At 39.7% G+C, this 20874-nt stretch overlaps 1 protein-coding gene across 2 annotated transcripts in view; it reads right to left on the bottom strand.

The window, feature by feature from the left end:
• PAK5 (p21 (RAC1) activated kinase 5) overlaps positions 1–20874 on the bottom strand; it is a 102741-nt gene that overhangs the window by 62975 nt on the left and 18892 nt on the right. The window contains exons 2-3 of one of the 2 annotated variants that reach the window (XM_075203983.1): positions 9216–9439; positions 5451–5486 (exon numbers count right to left, since the gene is read on the bottom strand). In XM_075203983.1, coding sequence (XP_075060084.1) covers positions 5451–5486; positions 9216–9439 — 260 coding nt within the window. The remainder of the gene's footprint in view (positions 1–5450; positions 5487–9215; positions 9440–20874) is intronic. The other variant, XM_075203984.1, reaches the window with a different exon arrangement.

Here is a 20874-nt window from a genome sequence, read left to right as displayed (position 1 = left end):
GTGTGGTGAAGGGAGTTCTAGACTTTCAAGAGTCTCGATACACCACAGTAGGTATCCCCTGTTATTAGTAGGCCCAGTTTAGTGGACTGCTTAGTACTGTTAACTGTCACTGTCAGTGTTGTGTCTCGGCAGGACCGTAACGAGGGCGGTCATCCCCCTGGACGGGCAAGGACTTGCAAAGAGCTAGACACACACCCACAGTAGGGTGGCTACGTTCCCTCCTGTAGTGTTGGGTTTTTTTTCGAGGGGGAGGTGGTGCCAGTGTTCTCTCCCGCCCATCGCACTAAAATGTCTAGTTAAGGCTCTGGTGAGTACCAATACACTAATGACTTAATTAATAACATGATGAAAATAGCATAAATGAATCAGATATTATCTGTGGTTAGCTGTGCTGCCATCACAAGGTCACAGGGGGTATTCTGAAAGAGTCGGTCATTTCGGCATACACATAGAGGCTTGCTTACCAACAGGAGTAACACAGAGTCCACATAGCTACACTCAGGAAGCACCACTAGAATAGCTACACTATCAGTTATTTAGAACTGCATCTGGGAAAGTGGAAGGAAAGCAGCGGAGAGGGAGGAAATAAGGTAAGTAGGGCATACATGTGTACAGTAAAAGTATATCTTCAGCACATCTTTGTACAGTCTTAGGCTAATAGGAGGCTACAATACCTCGAATCAGATATATATGATGAAATTTCAAGGTACAAGTGACGTGAATATATCAGAGAGTTGGTTCAAACTAACAGGGAAGTGGGGCACAGCTGCCTAATACCCAGCACTAACTATCCCCATGCTACAACATGGGTTGCTGAACCATTACTGAGCATATGAGCTTATTAAGGCAAGCGTTGGGCTACACGGTCTATGTTTAACATTTGGCAGCAATATACTATCTCACTAACATGTTTATAACTTGTTTAAAAGAACATCTATCTATCAAGTCCTAAGTGTGACTCTTTTTGAATGCGAGTTGGATTCTTTCCGACACCAACGCCATGTGGGAGTTGGTGCATGGGGTTTTATTAATGCCATGTGTGAGGGTTGTATTAATACCATGTGGGAGTTGGCGCAGGGGTTGTATTAATGCCATGTGGGAATTGTTGCGGGGGTTCTATTAATGTCATGTGGGAGTTGGTGCGGGAGTTGTATTAATATCATGTGGGAGTTGGTGTGAGGGTTGTATTAATACTATGTGGGAGTTGGTGCAGGGGTTGTATTAATAACCATGTGGGAGTTGGTGCAGGGGTTGTATTAATGCCATGTGGGAGTTGGTGCAGGGGTTGTATTAATGCCATGTGGGAGTTGGTGCAGAGGTTGTATTAATGCCATGTGGGAGTTGGTGTGAGGGTTGTATTAATAACCATGTGAGAGTTGGTGCAGGGGTTGTATTAATGCCATGTGGGAGTTGATGCAGGGGTTGCATTAATGCCATGTGGGAATTGGTGTTAGGGGTTGCATTAATACCATGTGGGAGTTGGTACAAGGGTTGTATTAATGTCATGTGGGAGTTAGTGCGGGAGTTGTATTGATACCATGTGGGAGTTGGTGCAGGGGTTGTATAAATGCCATGTGGAAGTTGGTGTGAGGGTTGTAATAATGCCATGTTGGAGTTGGTGCATGGGGTTTTATTAATACCATGTGGGAGTTGGCGCAGGGGTTGTATTAATGCCATGTGGGTGTTGGCGCAGGGGTTGTATTAATGCCATGTGGGAGTTGGTGCGGGAGTTGTATTAATGTCATGTGGGAGTTGGTGCGGGAGTTGTATTAATGTCATGTGGGAGTTGGTGTGAGGGAGTAGTATTGATACCATGTGGGAGTTGGTGCAGGTTTTGTATTAATGCCATGTGGAAGTTGGTACAAGGGTTATATTAATGCCATGTGGGAGTTGGTGCGGAGGTTGTATTAATACCATCTACGAGTGGGTGCAGGGGTTATATTGATACCGTGTGGGAGTTGGTGTAAGGGTTGTATTAATGTCATGTGGAAGTTGGTACAAGGGTTATATTAATGCCATGTGGGAGTTGGTGCGGGAGTTGTATTAATGTCATGTGGGAGTTGGTGTGAGGGAGTAGTATTGATACCATGTGGGAGTTGGTGCAGGTTTTGTATTAATGCCATGTGGAAGTTGGTACAAGGGTTATATTAATGCCATGTGGGAGTTGGTGCGGAGGTTGTATTAATACCATCTACAAGTTGGTGCAGGGGTTATATTGATACCGTGTGGGAGTTGGTGTAAGGGTTGTATTAATCAAACCTTTATGTTTTTGCGGATCTGAGGAACCAGCTGTGCAGAAGGAAATCGCTGAATTGGAGACAAGCAGCAGTAAATATTGTAATGTATATTAGAGCTATACTATATGGGCCTGAGTCATTAAGGAAAGTAAGGTAAAAAAAGGAGTAAATGTTCTCTGGGACAAACCATGTTACAATGCAAGGGGTACAAATTAGTTTATTATTTTGCACATAAGTTAAATACTGGCTGTTTTTTCATGTAGCACAAAAATATTTGATAGCTTTAATTTTTTACTGAAATTTAAAATTGATCTAGTACATGCCCTACCCCAACTATAAATATGTTCCAACATTTGAAATTTACTACCTCCTTCAATGCAACATGGTTTTGCCCAGGTGCAAAGTTACTCCTTTTGTATGCTTTACTCTCCTTAATGACTCTGGCACTATATGTATGTATGTATATATATCTTGTGACACGGGCACACTTCCAGTGATGCACACACAAACACCTTATTTGTTTTACTTTTCTTTTCATTGTCAGGATGGCAAAGTAATTTATAACAAAGTTTGCAGACACTTTTCTTGTGACTCTAACGCTAAACTAACAAAGTCCAGCTCCCTAGACATCGGCCACTGTCACAAAAGAAAAAGAGAGGTTTAAATAGTTTAGTCTCGTTTAAATAGTTCACCCTCCTCCCACAGCCCAAGTTAGGAATGACACTCCCACCATGCCTTTAAAAAAGAGTCCTCTGCAGGTGTTCTGTTTGTTCGCAGACACACTATCAGCTAACAACTAGCTGTGGAAAGAGATGCTTTTAAACCACTTCAAAATATGTAAGTTAAATTTGGCTCTAATATTATTTTGTCACACATATGTCCTCCACTTGTATCTCTTTACCTAAGGTGCACTACTGTACAAATGTGTAACTCTGTTTGCTCTGCAGATTGCCAGCTAAATACCTAACTATAGACTCAACAAAATTCCTAGAAGGAAGCAGACGAGCACCAGCAAGTAAAAAAGATTCTTAATGTGTTTATTGAAACATACGAAAAAGAAAAATACTAAACAACAGATAATGATCCCGTTGGATTGAAACAAAAAAGGGGCCTGGTTGGCCAATGAAATGTAAGAAAAACTACCGGCGTAGACAGACCCTAGCACTATATTTGTGACACTGAGATCTGTACTGTAAAAGCATTAGTCAGCACAATAAAGCCTTTAAAGTGATGTGTGATGCCTAGCAGTTGCTTAATATCCAAGCACATAGGATAAAGTGTACCTGCCCTGCAGTTTTAAAGAATCTAATCTTTATAGTACAGCTTAAGAATAAGCCTAGTTACAATATATACTTATTAACAATCATGTAAAACATGTCCCACTCTGTCTTATGCTATTTGTTAAAATAACAATATCATCAAACCCTTCCTATCAGGCCAAGCCTTTTTCTCACTGTACGTTTCTCTGCACTTTGCAGTTGTGGCCCGACATCTAAGGAAAAGGCAGCGCCGGCACTAGTCGGGAAACACTGGCATTCTACACATGTCCAAACTCCCCTGACAGCCCAGTAACATCATCAGACAGTATCTGGCCGCTACAATAAAGGGGACATCCTTTCACTACAGCAATTACTACGTCATTGTGTTTTTCAGTTTGCAGCTCCTTGTTAACCTGCTTGCTTCTGCTAACCTGTGTTCTGACCTTGCCTGACTATCTGACTACGCGTACTAGATTAACCCTTGGAACTTTGCTTATTATATGTTGCCTCTCTGTGTACTGGCCTGACTGTATACTACACATGTCAGATTAACCCTTGGAAGCTCGCTAACTAAATTCCCTCTCTGTGTACTGAGCCTGATTGTGGATTAAGTTTACAAGATTAACCCTTGGTACTCTGCTTGGTCAATCATGGGACACATCCACCCGCTGGTGACTGCTAAGACTAGAGCCCACACTCGCAACCTACTCCCCGCCCTGAGATCAAATAACTATTTTTTTGTTACCGTGACAACAACGTTCAGTTTTGAATATTGTCAGTTCACACTTGATGATGTTTTTAAACTTCAACCTGCAGTGTGGCGGCTTCACATAAATTTACAAAAGGTATTCTGCGTGAAGCGGATTAAAGTATTAATAGTCATTTGTTACATATTCTGACATGATAAATAATTCCCATCATTTCCCTCTGTACTTTCACTAATATATTTTAATTCACATACCTTCCAACTCCCCCACTTTAATTGACAGACCCTTTTTTTTTTATTCACCCTGTCCCTCTTATGGTTTTTGCACTTAGATGTACTTTTTATATTTGTACAGATAAAGTTCTACACTGGTTCCAATAAGTGTCTGCCTGGTTGCTAAATTTAGTGTAATGCCATTAATTATGTGCAGTGTTGTGTTTGTATTGTTTTGTCTTAAAAATCTAGGATGATTAAGTTGGCAGTACATGTCAGGGTCCTGAATTTTTTGATGGTGGTTCTGATGATTAGCCTAATGCAAGGAAATTTCCTATTGCTGTCAGACACTACTTACTGCTTCAAAAATAATATGAAGACAGGTCAGTGTTCCGCATCTTCAGAATTGAAAAAAAATTACCCTTTTTCATAAAAAAAAATGTAATCTAGCTATTGTGAGTGCTTTGCAGTTCTGTTTGATTTATTCAGCAGTAATTCAAACAGAACAAAACTATTAAAGGGGGAGTATCATTTCTTTTAACTATGAATAATATGGTGACATTATTTTCTATTAAACATAAATGCAGCTGTTTCCATTTTACTGTACTCTTTGGCAGAATTAGAAGAATCTTTTCTCCTGTGCAGTCATTTATGTAGTGAAGATACTCAAGCAGGGAGATGGGGTTGATAGGTTAAGAGTGAGGTGGTAAGAGACTAGAGACTACTGAAAAGTGATCTGTTCTGTTCAGTCTACTGTTGCTTGGTCTAGGTTTACAGTAATTACATAGTGAGAACTCTCATGGGATCTCAGGTAATCCTTGTTACAATGGATCAGTGATAAGAGACAGGGACTGTATTAAGAAAACAAGTGTATGAAGACAGACAATAGAGGGAGAAACATCTTAGTAAATCTCTTGCTATTTCACGCAGATCAGAACATGTTTATTAGAGCACATATAAATTTGGAAAAAAAAGTGATACTTCCCCTTTAATATGACACATTGTTGCCTCATATGACATGGATCTGTTGCCTACCTTGGTTGAAGCTTCTCGTTCCAGTTTAAGGGGGCTCTGAAGGTGAAAAGATTATACACATCAGCATGGACTATAAAAAATGTGTATATATGTTTTCATTATATTTATGTGTTAATGAAGGATTTACAGAAACAAAAACTGAAAAAGCGGAACACTATTCTAACAATAGGTAAATACTGTAGTGCTTACAGGTTCATATTCTGGATTTACACACACATTTGCATAGTAATAGAGGTTTTATTTGAAGAACATCATTTTGCAGAATAAAAGCACATCTAATAGCATGACAGGTCGATGTTTGAAGTAGAAAAATGCATTATTGGTAGCCTGAACAAATATTCAAATATTTGGAGAGATTCACTAAGCAGTTGACAGGGCCAGCCCTGATAGAAGTGCTGTGCTTCCATGTAGAGTTTAAGTATACAGCACTTCTATGACTATATGGCTATTTACTTACTAAGGCTACTTGCAAACATCAGTTTTATCCACCTGTGGCACATTGTCCTGAGTTGCATTGGGAAGGAATGACGACACAGCCTATGCTCATCTTGATGTGGGGAAATGCTATGTGTCTATTGGGTCAGAGGAGTAACCTTACTACCTACCTGTGGTGTGTTAGCCTCTGCTGGGTTTATCCTGCTGTGAATGCAGCAGAAACAGCTCTTTCATTACGGACTATTGATCAACATATACAGCTCTATGTTTTCATGTCTACATGCTTCATCATGCGTTAGCATTGAATACTCATGGAACGAGTACTGAATAGTATTATTTCATAGGCATTAATGATCGCTTATAAAAGAAAAAAAAAAGATTGTTTCCTGCCGAGATCACCATATGGTAAACACTGCACAGGGTAACACACCACGAGTGGGTGAATGCCGTTGTTGTGTTAATAGTGGTAGCACACACACTGCGATGTCTTTTAGTTGGCCAAATATTGCAGTGTTTGGTCCCCAAAATGACGTCTATGACAATGCAGTGAGAAGATGATCACAGGTGGCCAAGAGTGGCCTGTGTGCGCCTGCCTGCCTCTACTCGCTTTACTTACAGGCAACAGTGACACTGGAAGAGATTAGAGGCAGGACTGTAGCATCTCTGACACACAGCATATATCTACTCAAGACTGGCATAGGAAACAGGTATAGTAATGATTATCGGGCAGTAGGACACAGCGGCTAGCTTGTTATGAATGGCTACTTCTGCATTCCTTAACTGGTATGGCTTTATCCTGGGCCACTTATGAACATTATCAGCCCTCCCTTGATAAGATAGATAAAATTGCACTGACTTGTTGTGCCATTTATGTTCTCATAGGGGCACACAGTAATATACAATGCTTTAAATGTAGTCACCCATGTTTTGAAGTAATAGCACCTTCATTATAGTAATTGTAGTGAATTGAATGCATTATATATTACAGTGTGGCTTAGATTTGTTTCATAAACATTTGAAATTTGGAGATACATGATGATGTCTTAGTTGTGCAGTATGTATTCCCTATTTTCTCATTAAGGTGTATGTGAACATTCCTTGCTTGTGGGTCATCTAGACACAGCAATCGTTGACAGTAATAATTATAGTGAAACTTTGTCTGTACTGTGGCCTTTTATGAAGAGCAGCTTTCAAACTTTTAACATATCAGTAACAACACCCAAAGCAATTAAGCTTTAAACTGCCCTCACTAAAATAACAAATTACTTACACTCAGCTAAGTCCAAAGGTCACTTCTTCCTCCTCGTACTCCTCGACCTCTCTGCTGCTTTTGACACCGTCGATCCTCTCTTCTCCTCACCACCCTTCACTCCCTAGGTCTTTGCGAAACAGCTTTCTCCTGTATTGCCTCCTACCTCTTAGCATGTCTGCTTCTGACTTTTCCTCCCCCCTCTTTCCCTTTCTATTGGAGTCCCACAAGGCTCTGTCCTTGGCCCTCTGCTCTTCTCTCCCTACACCACCTCTCACCTGAACTCATTCAATCATTTAGCCTCCAATAACACCTCTATGCTGATGACACGCAAATCTATCTTTCCTCCCCTGACCTCTCTTCCGCCTTCCTAACTCAGGTATCTAGCTGTTTGTCTGCTGTAACTATCTGGATGTCACAGGGCTTCCTGAAAATCAACATCTCCAAATCCGAGCTCATCATATTTCCTCGTGTCAATGTTGCTATCCCTTCTAATATCTCCCTCTTGGTTGACAACATCACTGTTCCTCCTGTCACCCAAGCCCAATGCCTTGGAGTCACCCCTGACTCAGCCTTCAGCTTTACCTCTCATCTCCAGTCCCTCGCCAAATCCTGTCACTTCCTCCTTCGTAACATCACGAAAATCCGTCCCTTCCTCTCTCAGGAAGCAACCAAAATCCTGGTCCATTCACTCATCATTTCTCGCCTTGACTATTGCAATTTCCTTCTCACTGGCCTTCCTGACTGTCACATTTTTGACCTTCAAGCCATACAGAATGCTGCGGCTAGGCTCATCTTCCTCTCCAACCGCATCTCTTACGCTTCTTCTCTGCGTAAATCCCTTTATTGGCTCCCTATCCATTTCAGAATTCAGTTCAAGCTCCTTACCCTCACTTACAAAGCCTTTACCAACACTTCTCCTCCATACATCTCTGACCTTGTCTCGAGGTACAGACCTACCCGGCCACTCTGCTCTGCCTCTGGCCTCCGCCTCATTCACCTCTCATTACCTCCTCCCATGCTCGCCTCCAAGACTTCTGCCATGCTACCCCTAATCTTTGGAACTCGCTATCCCGCCTCACTCGACTCTCCCCCAATCTTCAGTCCTTCAAACACTCACTCAAAACTTACCTTTTCAAACTCGCATATCCTACCACCTTCTAACCATTCCTCTTCCTCGCCTGCCATCTCCATCTTTTCCCAGTTGGTACTACTGTCTCTCACCACCTCTCCCTCTAGAATGTAAGCTCTCGCAGACAAGGTCCTCTCTACCTATTGTCCCACGTCTATCTACTGTCTGACTTACTCGTTCTTCCTGTCACATCTTTTGTTGCAGTTTATGTGAGTCCCCATAGCATTACTCACACTCATCTGTGCTACTTCTATGTCTATTGGTTACTTGTTTCTGTATCCATGGCTATATAATCTATAGCGCCATATAAATAAATAAATAATAATAATAGATGTTGACAAATTTGCTGACACTCCTTCAAGACACTGCATTCAAGACACCCAAGGGCATTGAATTTCTAAAACCTAGACAGCAAAGTTGTGTCTCAGCTTTAAAATGGAACGTGTTTGTTGGTCCTGTAGGCTGGTCCTTAGTGAATCTCTCCTATTTTGTAAGTATGGAGGTAAAAATGAAAGTCTAACTGAACATTGGCACAACATGACTTGTAATGGCAGTAGTAGGATTGGCATGCATCAGCAGCAGATTACTCAGGAATGGAAAGAACATGACAAGCGAACATGCGTCAACACTCAGCAACATTGATGAGGCCCGATGTCCATGACAGAAGTTCCATAGAGCTGCCCAGTGTGAAATAATATTAAGAAAAGACAATCCATACTTCCTTGGTGTTATTGATTTAAAATTGTACATTACATGTTCTATATCTGATGTTGTTCCTTTAACGCTGTGTGGTAAAGATGAATAAAACTATATATTCATACTGTTGGTATATATTACCGTAGAAGACAATAAACAGTAGTTTTACAGTATGAAGTTATTTTTGTACATTTATATGAAAAGAATTAGAAGTATACATGAACAACAACAATTTAGCAGCTAAGTACCTTACCTTCATGGGTGCAAGCTGTATGGGTGTTATACAAGATGGATCCACCATAGGCTTAGGTCTATTGGCTGTGTCTGCCAGCAAACTTTGCCATTGTTGAGGAAGGCCTATGAACTTCTGTTCTTTATGATCAAATCCAGTGTGAACCCTGTGTTCAAAGTTAGAAGGCCCTGATATTTCAATTTTTTTCTTCTTCTTCCCAAACATTTTGGGCAATCCAGTTAAACCTGCAGAAAAAAAAAATCTTTTTAGCATAAGTTCAGTGATGTGAAAAACCCATTAGCAAGGGAAGGGAAATATTAAACATTGATTGTGACAATCGACTACCTCTACTTTCTTCTCCTTCTAGGTACAAGGTAGGAGAGCAGTGATGACCCCTCAAGACAAGACCCACCTGGATGTGCATGACATAATGGTATCTAAGGGTTAATCAAATAAAAGTGGACGGTCAGTCTAAAAATGACTAAAATCCCCCAAAATGATGTCTTTCACTAATGTTTAACCACAAAGTATTGTTAAATCTTTGTAGTTGAATTTAGTTAGAGAGCTGACACTCTTAAGTCTTCAGTTATTCCCTGATTGATCCTAAACAGCAATAACAATCTAATTTAATCAGACTTAGTGTAAATCTGACCAATTCCCTGAACAGATGTAGTGCTATAAAAACCAAGCCTATCTGACATGTGAATTCTTTAAGACAACAAAGACAGAACGTTATTAAATGAGATTAAATATGTCAAAAATTCACAATGCCTACTGAATAAAAATGTTGATAACAAATTAAAATGCAGAAACATAAATGCAAATCAGTGTCATAAAAAACCCCAGAAATAAAACACATAATCAGGAAAACTACACTCACAAACTTTTTCATGTAATCTGAATGCTAGAAGGTGGCAGACTGCACTCCAAAAAAACTAACAATTGAAATTGTTCCATTACTTAAACATTCTTCTTTGTTCACCCCCCACCCCCATCAGTGACATCACTGAAACAGATATGTTGGTATGCTAATCTACATTACGAAATTGTTAATGTCTTTTGTCTAAGAAGAGTTCCAGCAATGGGTTCTAAAAATGTATTATGAATCTATTCTGGCATATAGCAGAGATATAGTATTAATTCCACGAAACTGTGTATTTTTGCACTTACACATATGAAATATGATGACATTATATTGATTCCTTTGGGAGATACATTATACCTATAGATTGCTAAATGGCATGCATGTGTCATTGACACATATTATTTGGACAATTCCAGCAGTTACAATATTACAAAGGTCTTCTGAAGCATGGATTATGAAAATCATTGCTTTGATCCATTAGGTTTCCCATAATGATTATACATTGAACTTGGAGTGACCCAAATATGGTCCATTCTAGTCAAAGGATTTTTAGTCAAGCTTTTATGGCCCTTGGGACTCTTTACTGGGCAAATAAAATGGTTTAATACTCTTCTGTGACAACAGGGCATCTCTCAGTAAATAATAAAGTTACAGTGACAGAAAAGATGCCCCTGAAGCCTTTTGATTTCCTTCATCAAAATACATTAACACCTTGTTCACTTACACTCAGTGGTTTTCTGGAAATCATTCTATGTACAGTAACTTCAGATTTTAGGACAGCTCATGACAACATTAATACATTATTATTCTATTTATCCTGATTAGGCTATACTCATGACATGGCCATTTTAAATAAACTACAATATTCTCAGATGAAGGGGCAAGACTACCTTGTATTTACGACTTAGGGGGGTATTCAATTGTTAGCGTTAACGGGGAAAAACGAGCGCTCAAAAAATCTTACCGTTAATACAGCGGCGAGCTGAAATTCCGCGAGTAAACTACCGTAGTAATGCTTTTCACGCGCAATATTACCGTATAAACGGTAATATTTTTTGAGCGCTCGTTTTTTCCCGTTAACGCTAACAATTGAATACCCCCCTTAGAGTGCTACTGAATAAGAAGAGACTTCAAACTCCTAAAGGTTCACTCATTGATAAACTATATATCATCTACCTATCCTGTTCCCAAACAGGGCCTAAACATTCTAGGATTCAGACAAGCAACAACTGAGGTTAATACACAAGCAGCAGCAGTTAATGAAAGCTACAAGAACAGGTAGGAGAGAGCAGGACAGTCTGCCAAGTGTCTTATTCTGGTGAGTCAGTACTTTGCAAGGACAGTTGATGGGCATGTCTGACTTCACACTGCTCTGTTTGTGAAGGAGGAGCTGTGTGCACCTAACAGTAGTGCCCGCAGCATTGTCTGTGTATCTGAAGGGAATGGGAAGGGACTGGAGAGCAGCCTAGCACTGGCTAAAATGATAGTCACACCCCTTGCATGATGGTCATTTTCACTCTGATGACATTGGTATGGAAACCATCTCTAGAAATCCTGCATTTGTCCTGAACACCAAGTCTGCATGCAAGGTTACCACGGTTATATATACACAGGTATGAAGGAATAGGCCATAAGCCTGCTATGCATGTCGGAGAGCCCTACACCAGAATGATCACCTCAATAGGCCACTAGGTTCTCTCTCCTGGCCAATGGCCTCTCCCAACTTATACTTGATTCATATTATTTAAATGAGGAGCATTCAGCTTCCTAACTATATGGTAACACATTTCTGTGCAACTTGGCTTCCTTTCTTTATTTCCACATCACACAACCTTCCTCCTTACACCACTTGTATTTAATTTTTATGTTCTCTTCAGATATAAGTAATTTGTCTTTTCAACTGCATCAACATACTTTTGTCATTTCTATAATTTGCATGCCTTTACTGAGAATTTTCACTGATGTCATGTCTTACAAGTCACAGGACACTAGCTAGATAGACACCTATTACCGAGCTGAGCGTCACTTATAGTTGTCTACTGTCAATAAATTTATTGACAGCCGGTAAAAAAATAAGTACATTTATTGTCTGTAAAGATAAATAAACAGTAACAAATAAATAAATGTTGCAAAAATAATGTGTCAAATTTGGTGTCTGTCACTAACGTTTCACAAACTAGCATAATGTGATAACAAAAAAGAGCATCCTTGTCGCTTTTGCATCAACTCCTGCCCCAAAGAAATGAGAGGAAATAAATATTTTGTTTAATTCACACCCACCGCACATGTGCTACATATATACAGTGTATATAGCTATATATATATATATATATATATATATATATTTACTATATAAATGCCTAGTGGCGTGTGTGAAAAAAAAAAAAACAAGCTGCAGCGCCACCTGCTGGGCAGAGTTATACACTGACCTATATATTTCTTGAAGGAGAAGTGACAGTTGGGAGTGGTTGGTGGTTGCCGGGGGTGACAGTGGGGAGTTTTTAACACCTTAAGTAGCTTGATGAAGGATGTGGCGATGAAGAAGAGGGATGAGGTGATGGAGAAAAATGATGAGGTGGTGACATGTGGACAAAACCACGTTAAAAAAGGGCGCTTGCGTCGGGAAGTAACGCTCTTCCCCTGAGGAGGCCTGGGCTAGGCCCAAATACATGACAAGAATCTTTTTAACACTTTAAGTAGCTTGATTTGACTAGAATGCATGAGTATCATGCACGGGTTAACTTGTATATATATATATATATATATATATATATATATATATACATATATATATATATATATATATATGTAAGATTACACACTGTGAATTTGCTTTTCATTTAAGACACAGGGTTCTGACCGAAAATAGAAATTGTGGCCAATACTGCATCTTTGATGTATATATCCAAATTAACTATATCATATTTTAGCTAACAAACAGGGAGACAACCATGAAACATATTCTGTTACTGAGCTAGTACAAATCATCTACATTTCTTTATTCCAGTGACCACCCATCCACATTTTTCATCTATGTAGCTTTAAATTCCTACTCCATAGCAGGAGCTTGACATACTTTTAGGTTACAAGACAATTTAACAAATTCATTGGTTATGAATAATTAAAGATGTCTTTCCCAATGCAGTTTCAAAAATCTAGTATGGGGAAAGATGAAACACAGATCTGCTTCAAACATTTGTCATAAATTTGAATAAATGAAGAAAAATGATTTCATCATTGTAATATTAGAGGTTACAAATGCATTATATCTCAAGTGGGAATACATATGCACGAGGATCATCACCAGACAAGACAAAAGTTAAGTGGTTAAATTATTCTTACTAGCCAGTACCGGTGTGAAGGGTGGAAATTACTGTAATCTAGGGCAAGAGAAAAATGGAAAGAAGACAACATAACATTGAGACTTATTAAAATGAAATGCTTAAGGCCTATGGTATTAACTAGGGTTGCCTCAATTAACAAGCAATTTACTTTAATTTAGAGGTGGAACTTCGAATAGCCGGAGATAATGGGCCTGGTTCTGATTTGGATGTACGCTTAAAATTTGCACTGCACATACTCACAAAGAGAACGCAGCTATATGTGCGCATACACATCTGACACCCGTGCCTCTTTACAATTTGAGTAAAGTAACGGCATGTTCACACAAATGCGGTTGAGGCGGACCAGCGCGAAAACGTGTATACGCCTGTCGGGAACCATATCTGTGCACCTGCTAGAGGGTAGGTGGAAATACACACTGCACTATCATGCGTATATCATAGGATTTTGTGGCTGTGTTTTAAGAATTATTCTGTTGCTACTTTCATTCGTATGTGAGAAGGAATATTACATCTTCTGTATTAAATCATGCCTAATAGCGAATGCTTTTTCCACTATCAAAATAAATGTTAAGAAACTCTTCTTGTGCTTATGACCTGATTGTGTGTATGTATGCCTGACGTAAACCTGGCATATATCCTACAGGTGCAGAGCTGGGCGCATCTTGCAATGCCTACAACATAGCATATGGGCGTAAATCTGGGATTTTTACAGGCACCTTGTTGTAGAGTAAATACACCGATTTTGCTGAATGTTACAGATTTCAACACTGCCACACCTAGTTTTGCAAAAAGGAGAATTCATGGTGGAGTGTGATTACTGAAATTAAATCAAGTAGTGGAGATGGAGCATTTTAGCAGCACTCCATATTCTGCGGAGGGGCGCACAGCCATTTCTACTATGCAAAAGAAATTGATATTTACACAAGCTCTAAGCTGGCACAGACCGTGTCTCGTTCTATACTTTAATTGGGACATATCTAGTTGCATTTCTACCTGTATTATGTCACACAGTAATTTAGCAGAAAAACTGACAAGCTCCATTTAATGCAATGGGTGTTTCTATAGTGGTAGGAAGTAGCACTTTTAATATGATATTTGCACTTTTACTTTGTAGATGCATCTTCTGAGAGAGGAACAAGTCTGCCCTTTGATGTGTGCTGAGTGGACCAAGTGGGTGCACAGGTACAAAGCCAATCGTAAATGTCCTCCACGGGGTTCAGTTTTGTAGGCTATAATCGTAGGGGAAAGATACCAAAAAAATGTTTCCTGGCACCAATGTTGGACCACCAGTGATTGACAACAGGGGTCTAGCTAAAGAGCAGACATACATATATTCACTTTTCTAGGCAACACATCTTTACCTTTAACCTATTCTGTGCAATACCTACACTTATGCAATATCAAATCAACAGTTCATTATACAACTGTTGAATTAATAATATTTTATTATGCCTGCGGATGTCTTTCAACTTCTAATTGGAAAAATAAAATGAGAAGAGGGGGCCTATTTATTAAAGGATGAAAAGCCCGTCCTCCAGCAAAAATGGGCAACATCCTCTACATCAAGAGGTCACCATCGTAAGCAGTGCTATTGTAGGCGGTAGCCCCCATTGATGGTAAGATTCACAGGCTCTCGCTGGCTATAGGTTTACATGAGGAAGTCTATTTAACAAAACTTGTCCTGTTATCGACATCTATGGCACTAATGGGTGAAAGGCAAAGAAAAATGCTGTATTCTCTGATTAAAGCATTTTTAATGGGTCATTTCTTTTCACATATTTTTATCTACAATTATTATTATGTTTTTCCATACTTTGTTACATTATTTTTTAATGTATTTAGGCTATAGTGTTACACTTTTTTAAAGTTTAACTTGAAGAACAAGTGTTATTTAAAAATGCTATAGGCATGTATGCCATAGGTATTTAATCCTAAGTAATAATATGTAAATACGTGCTCTTACACTAGGGGCACTGTAAGAGAGGTAACCTGAATATTACTTGACCATCAGTTAGTTGCCTGTCAATGGAGGCACTTTGTACAGCAAAGTCTCTCTCTCTCCCCCTCCCTCTACCTCCCGCTCCGTCCCTCCCTCTCTCTCCCACCTTCTCTCTCTCTCCTTCTCTCTCCCTCCCTCACTCTCTCTCTCTCTCCCGCTCTCTCCCTACGCCTCTCTCTCCCTCCCCCTCCCTCTCTCTCTCTCCATCTACCTCACTCCCTCTCTCTCTCTCCCTCACTCTACCTCCCGCTCCCTCCCTCTCTCTTCCTCTCTCTCCCTCCCTCTACCTCCCGCTCTCTCCCTCCTCTCTCTCCCTCCCACTCTATCCCTACGCCTCTCTCTCTCCCTTCCTCTCTCTCTCTCCCCCTCCCTCCCCCTTTCATCCTACCTCCCTCACCCTCTCCCCCTCTACCTCTCCCTCTCATAATTAATATGTTTGATTACATATAAAGAAATAATACAGATCTTATGAGATACTTCTAGAGGTATGTGTCCATATAACAGAAAGCTACATTATATGTTCAGGCATAGGTGACCTGATACATTTCATGGGCCCTATGGGCAGTCCTCTAACCTTCAAATGGGCCGCACATTACCCTTAATCTCAGTAATAAAAACAATATCTTTAATCAAAGAAAGAGACACCTATCTGAAATTACATATCAGCAGGCATTTTATACAAACTATAGCAAATAAATCTGACAATAAAGGAGTTGAGAATCACAGGTAAAGGCTCAGAGGGCCGAATGTAGACCTAGGACAGTCTGTTGCCCATCACTGGCATAAAGTGTTAGACACAGGCAACATATACCTTTTCTAATGTCACTCTAGCTGATGTAGAGGTAAATAACTGAAGTCTTATATAGACTTTTCTACTGAAACATTAGAGGAAATTAATGCCGAGGGGGCTAAGCATTATGGGAGATGTAGTTCAGCACCAGCTGGAGTGTCACAGGTCACACATGTCTCTCCACCAGGGCACTCTACACTGAGCTAGGTCTGATGTTATTTTTGGAACTGATAAAAGCTCTGACATGTTAATAATCTGTTAAGTCAATGCATTACTTAGTGCAGCAAAAACATCCACACTTATATTTTAACATATAGTTAGCTAAACACTGTTTCTGAGTCTTCAACCTTTGGTTAATTGTCCGCTTTTATAAACACTTCTTAAAATGGAAAATAACATGTATACACTCCTCATTTAGCATTAAATGACTCCGTTACAGGAATAGAACTTACCATTCAGGTGAATCATCCTGTGGCCAGGGCGTCTTCCAGCATTCCTATAAACATAAAACTTTTGCTAGCAAGTGATTCTGGAGATTCTTCAGATAATGATGAGCCTACTGTTGGTCACTCGGTGGGTTTAAGTGAACGGTAAGCTAACTGTGTATAGAGATTCCAATAAAAGTGCAAACGCCAGCAGGATCATTCAGAGTCAGTGTCAAGCCTCCCTGTTCACTGTATTACTGGTAGTTGTAACTAGATCATTGTTACATTCCAGCCCTAGTCAGCTGCTTTTGGATAAAGCTTTTTGTGTTGTTAGCATTCCGTCCATCCTTGTCAAACATTAGTAGAAATGTCAGGTGTCCCAAGCAGACAACTACAGGAATTCTTCTGCACTTTCCTGGCATGTCTGGATTGTAACCAGGCCTGTACTGACAATCTGGAAAATCTGCCATTTTCCATAAGAGCTGGTATCCCTGAGAGTATTCCTGGACTGGCCTAGGTTCACAAACATTTTTATTAAATTCTTGCACGGCCACCCAAATCTGCTGCTATTAAGTATATAGGCAGAAGCCACTCAATGGTCTGAACTCAGCCAGTACTGGTATGTACTGGGTCATCATAGACCATTATAGTGAGCTGCCTGCTGAATGATGAAGTCCTCTGGACATTACTGGGTTAAGCTATTTTATTTTTGATTTGCACAAGACTGTTAGCTGGTGTGATTTGTATGCCAGAGATGTTACAGGGCCAGCAAGGTCCTGCTTGAAATACATGCCTTACTTATCAGGCTGCTTTGATATGAAACATTGTAACGTCATGCTTTCATAGCTAACAACAAGAGAATACAATATTTAGGAGCAATTTGCTGCTGGGCAGATGCATTCATCTAAGCCACAAGAGAAATGTTTTCTGGACGTCATGCTATATATCACTTCAACATGGTAGAAACACTGGGCATTTACAATCTAACTGAATGTTACTCACCTCCATTAAAGCAGACCTAATAAACAAAGAATAAGACCAGATAATGAAAATGACACCTAGCATACTGAAGAGGCAGCTATAGGTCATTGGTCAGTATGAGAGAGAAAGAGTGCAAAACTTTCAAAGTTGGCATCTTTGCCCTTTAACCCATAAGATATGTTATGTCATCATGACCAAATACATCTTCTCTTTTATAGATGTATCAGGTACACTGGAAATAATTTCATTTTAAAAAATCATTGCACTTAAACATAATATGCTATTTTATGCAATTAGTAGAACTCCAGAAATATACCTATACCTGTCATCTTTGGTTTCTATTTATGTTTTATATTACCTCCAACAAGGAAACCACAAATACAGTTTTACATTTGTTACCCCAGTTCCATTCCAGGCAGAATATAGATCATTACACTCAGAGAAGGAACTAGCGACCTGTGGGCCCCGGTGTGTGGATGCATGAACCTGGGCCCACAGCTCGCTAGTTCCCCGCGCAGTGGGCTCCATTATCTCCATGGGCCCCGATGCACAGCACCTGTTGCACCAATGGTAGTTCCGTCCCTGAAAACTGTTAAACAATTGCAAAGGTTGTAAAAATGCCATTGAGCGCATAGGCTCCACATGCAAAATGTATATGTACAGATATGTGCTGTGTATGTACAAATGGAGGAAGCTTTATTGTAAACATGATTCTAAACAAAATGTATTTTAAGTATAAAATGCTACATGAAAAAACAGTCAGTATTTAACTTATGTGCAAAACAGAAAACTAATTTGCACCCCTTGCATTGTAACATGGTTTTGTCCAGGAGACTGAAATAAGAAGTTTCTCAAGTTAAGATCCTTAATGAATCAGGCCCCACATTCTTAAATATGAGTGGAGGTATCACATGATTAAATACCATAGACAGGGCCAGCTGAAAACAGCAAGCCTGGTAAGAGCGGTACGGGGCACCACTCCAGCCCACCAGCACCAAAATTGTTGGTTTTTCAACTCCAGTGACTTGCCCCCTTATGTTCAGAGTCCCCGCTATAAAATTAGAGCGGGACTAACAGAACAGGTGCAGGGGTATAAGGGATGGACACATGAAAGGACCTCACTGTGCATGTACGAGCTCAGGGCAGAGGGAGGCGTTGGAGATCCCAGCGCCGGCCCTCATCACAGGGCTATCGAGTACCCTAGCAGTGTGCGTCTCTAAACACCAGTAGGCTATACCAGGAGGGACCACACAATTAAATATCAATGCCTAATGCCAAACTATATCAGGAGCACTCAAAGGATTAAACAACAGTGGTGCCCAATATCTAGATTATAGATTTTGTGATTAAATAGCAGTTGATGCCACTGCTGAGGTTATATAGGTAGGATGTGCCACATCATTGATTGCTGCTCATTCCAAGAGGGGGCATGCTAAAACAAATAACTATACAGTAATTATATTTACTGTAGGAATATTTTTATATCTTTTACACAAGTGTCATGTGAAGTTCGAGTTCTACTGATTAAAAAAAAATAAAAAAAATTGTAGAAAATAGATTCAAACATTTAAGAAATGTAAAAAAATATGTGAAATTAGAGACTTAAAGACAGGACTGGCGAGATGATTACAACTTCAACTGGGTTTTAAAGGCTTAAAGGCTACATATGACAACCAAATATTTTCTTCCTTTATACCATTATACCCAATCTCTTGGGTACACAAGGTCTTGTGCATGTGGTTGACACTTGAGCAGGTGTGACACTTGTGCAGGAATGCTGCTTGCCAGCAATTTGAGTCGGGAACACCTGGCTTTCATCTGACTGTGCCCAAACAGGATACCCCAGGGATTGGCTTACGAGACTGGTAATTGTAATGTTCTATTATCTCCTTATGCTGTATTGCTGGCTGCTGGCAGGCAAATTGTATCCCGGGGGGAGTTAAACTTGGCTTCGAACGGAAAAAAAATGCAGATAGCCCAGTGACCAAGCCCAAGGTAGCCCACTATGGGACAGGTCTGGAGCATTGTTGGTGAACACTCTTGTTAAACTTTAATATTCTTTATTCAGATATTTGCCCGGGTGTGAAAAAAAGGTCATATAAAATGGGATTGCTGTTTATGCGCATGGTTTTGATAAAATAAACATAAAAAAATAAAACAAAAAACATACTGGGCCTGATTCAAATCGGTACACAACTTACATGCACGGAACATGAGCATAGTTCCGAGCGTATTCAAATCCAAGCGGCTCTCAAGATATGTTTTGATTTGAATCTGGGTGTAATTATGCTCTGCCTAAACGGTACTTTCTGTATGTTAACAGACAGAACAGAGTGCAGTGTACGCACAAGCATATGAGCAATACAAGATCACATCAGAAGAGGCAGTGTCCCTGGCTATTGGAATGTTGTAAGAGGGCTGCCGTAGTAATACACTGAGGTCCATTTAATTGCATAGCAGCAGTTTGGCCTCCAAGACATCAAGGTCCCTGGAAATTGGGATGATATTTGTGTAACAGTGTATCCAGCAGCATTGGGACTGGAGTAAGAGTTTCCCTGCAATTAGATGGCGTGTACTCAGACTAGGAAAACACTTTTAAAATAATTTATAATCATTAACAACATTGAACATTTTTCCAGAGATTTTTTTCATTGAATGAACCTGAGAAGACAACATCTACATTAACATTTTGTACAACTCTAAATTCCTCTCTCATCTATGTTCTTTGTAGCTTCTGACTAAATTGTCAGCACTTCTTAACCTAGATTTCTAAAAATGGTGCTAAGGTTTAGAAAGGCTTATCTCCTGTTTAAGCAGTAGACGATCTTATGCTTTGATCTTTTTTTTTTTCTTTTACGTATCAGTAATAGTTAAAAACCAAAAATGACTTTACATGCATACAACCTATGAAAGAACAAAGGGCCTGATTCATTAAGGATCTTAACTGAAGAAACTTCTTATTTCAGTCTCCTGGACAAAACCATGTTACAATGCAAGGGGTGCAAATTAGTATTCTGTTTGGCACATAAGTTAAATACTGACTGTTTTTTCATGTAGCACACAAATACTTGATAGCTTATTTGTACACTGGAATTTAAAGTTGATATTTGTGTGCTACATGAAACAACAGTCAGTATTTAACTCATGTGCAAAAGAGAATACTAATTTGCACCCCTTGCATTGTAACATGGTTTTGTCCAGGAGACTGAAATAAGAAGTTTCTTCAGATAAGATCCTTAATGAATTAGGCCAAAAGTCTCTTTTACATATTAAAAA

This window comes from Mixophyes fleayi, chromosome 3 (genome assembly GCF_038048845.1).
Source record: "Mixophyes fleayi isolate aMixFle1 chromosome 3, aMixFle1.hap1, whole genome shotgun sequence".
Lineage (NCBI taxonomy): Eukaryota > Metazoa > Chordata > Amphibia > Anura > Limnodynastidae > Mixophyes > Mixophyes fleayi.
Note: the sequence above shows the minus strand (reverse complement) of the source record. Positions and strands in the feature narration are given on the sequence as shown.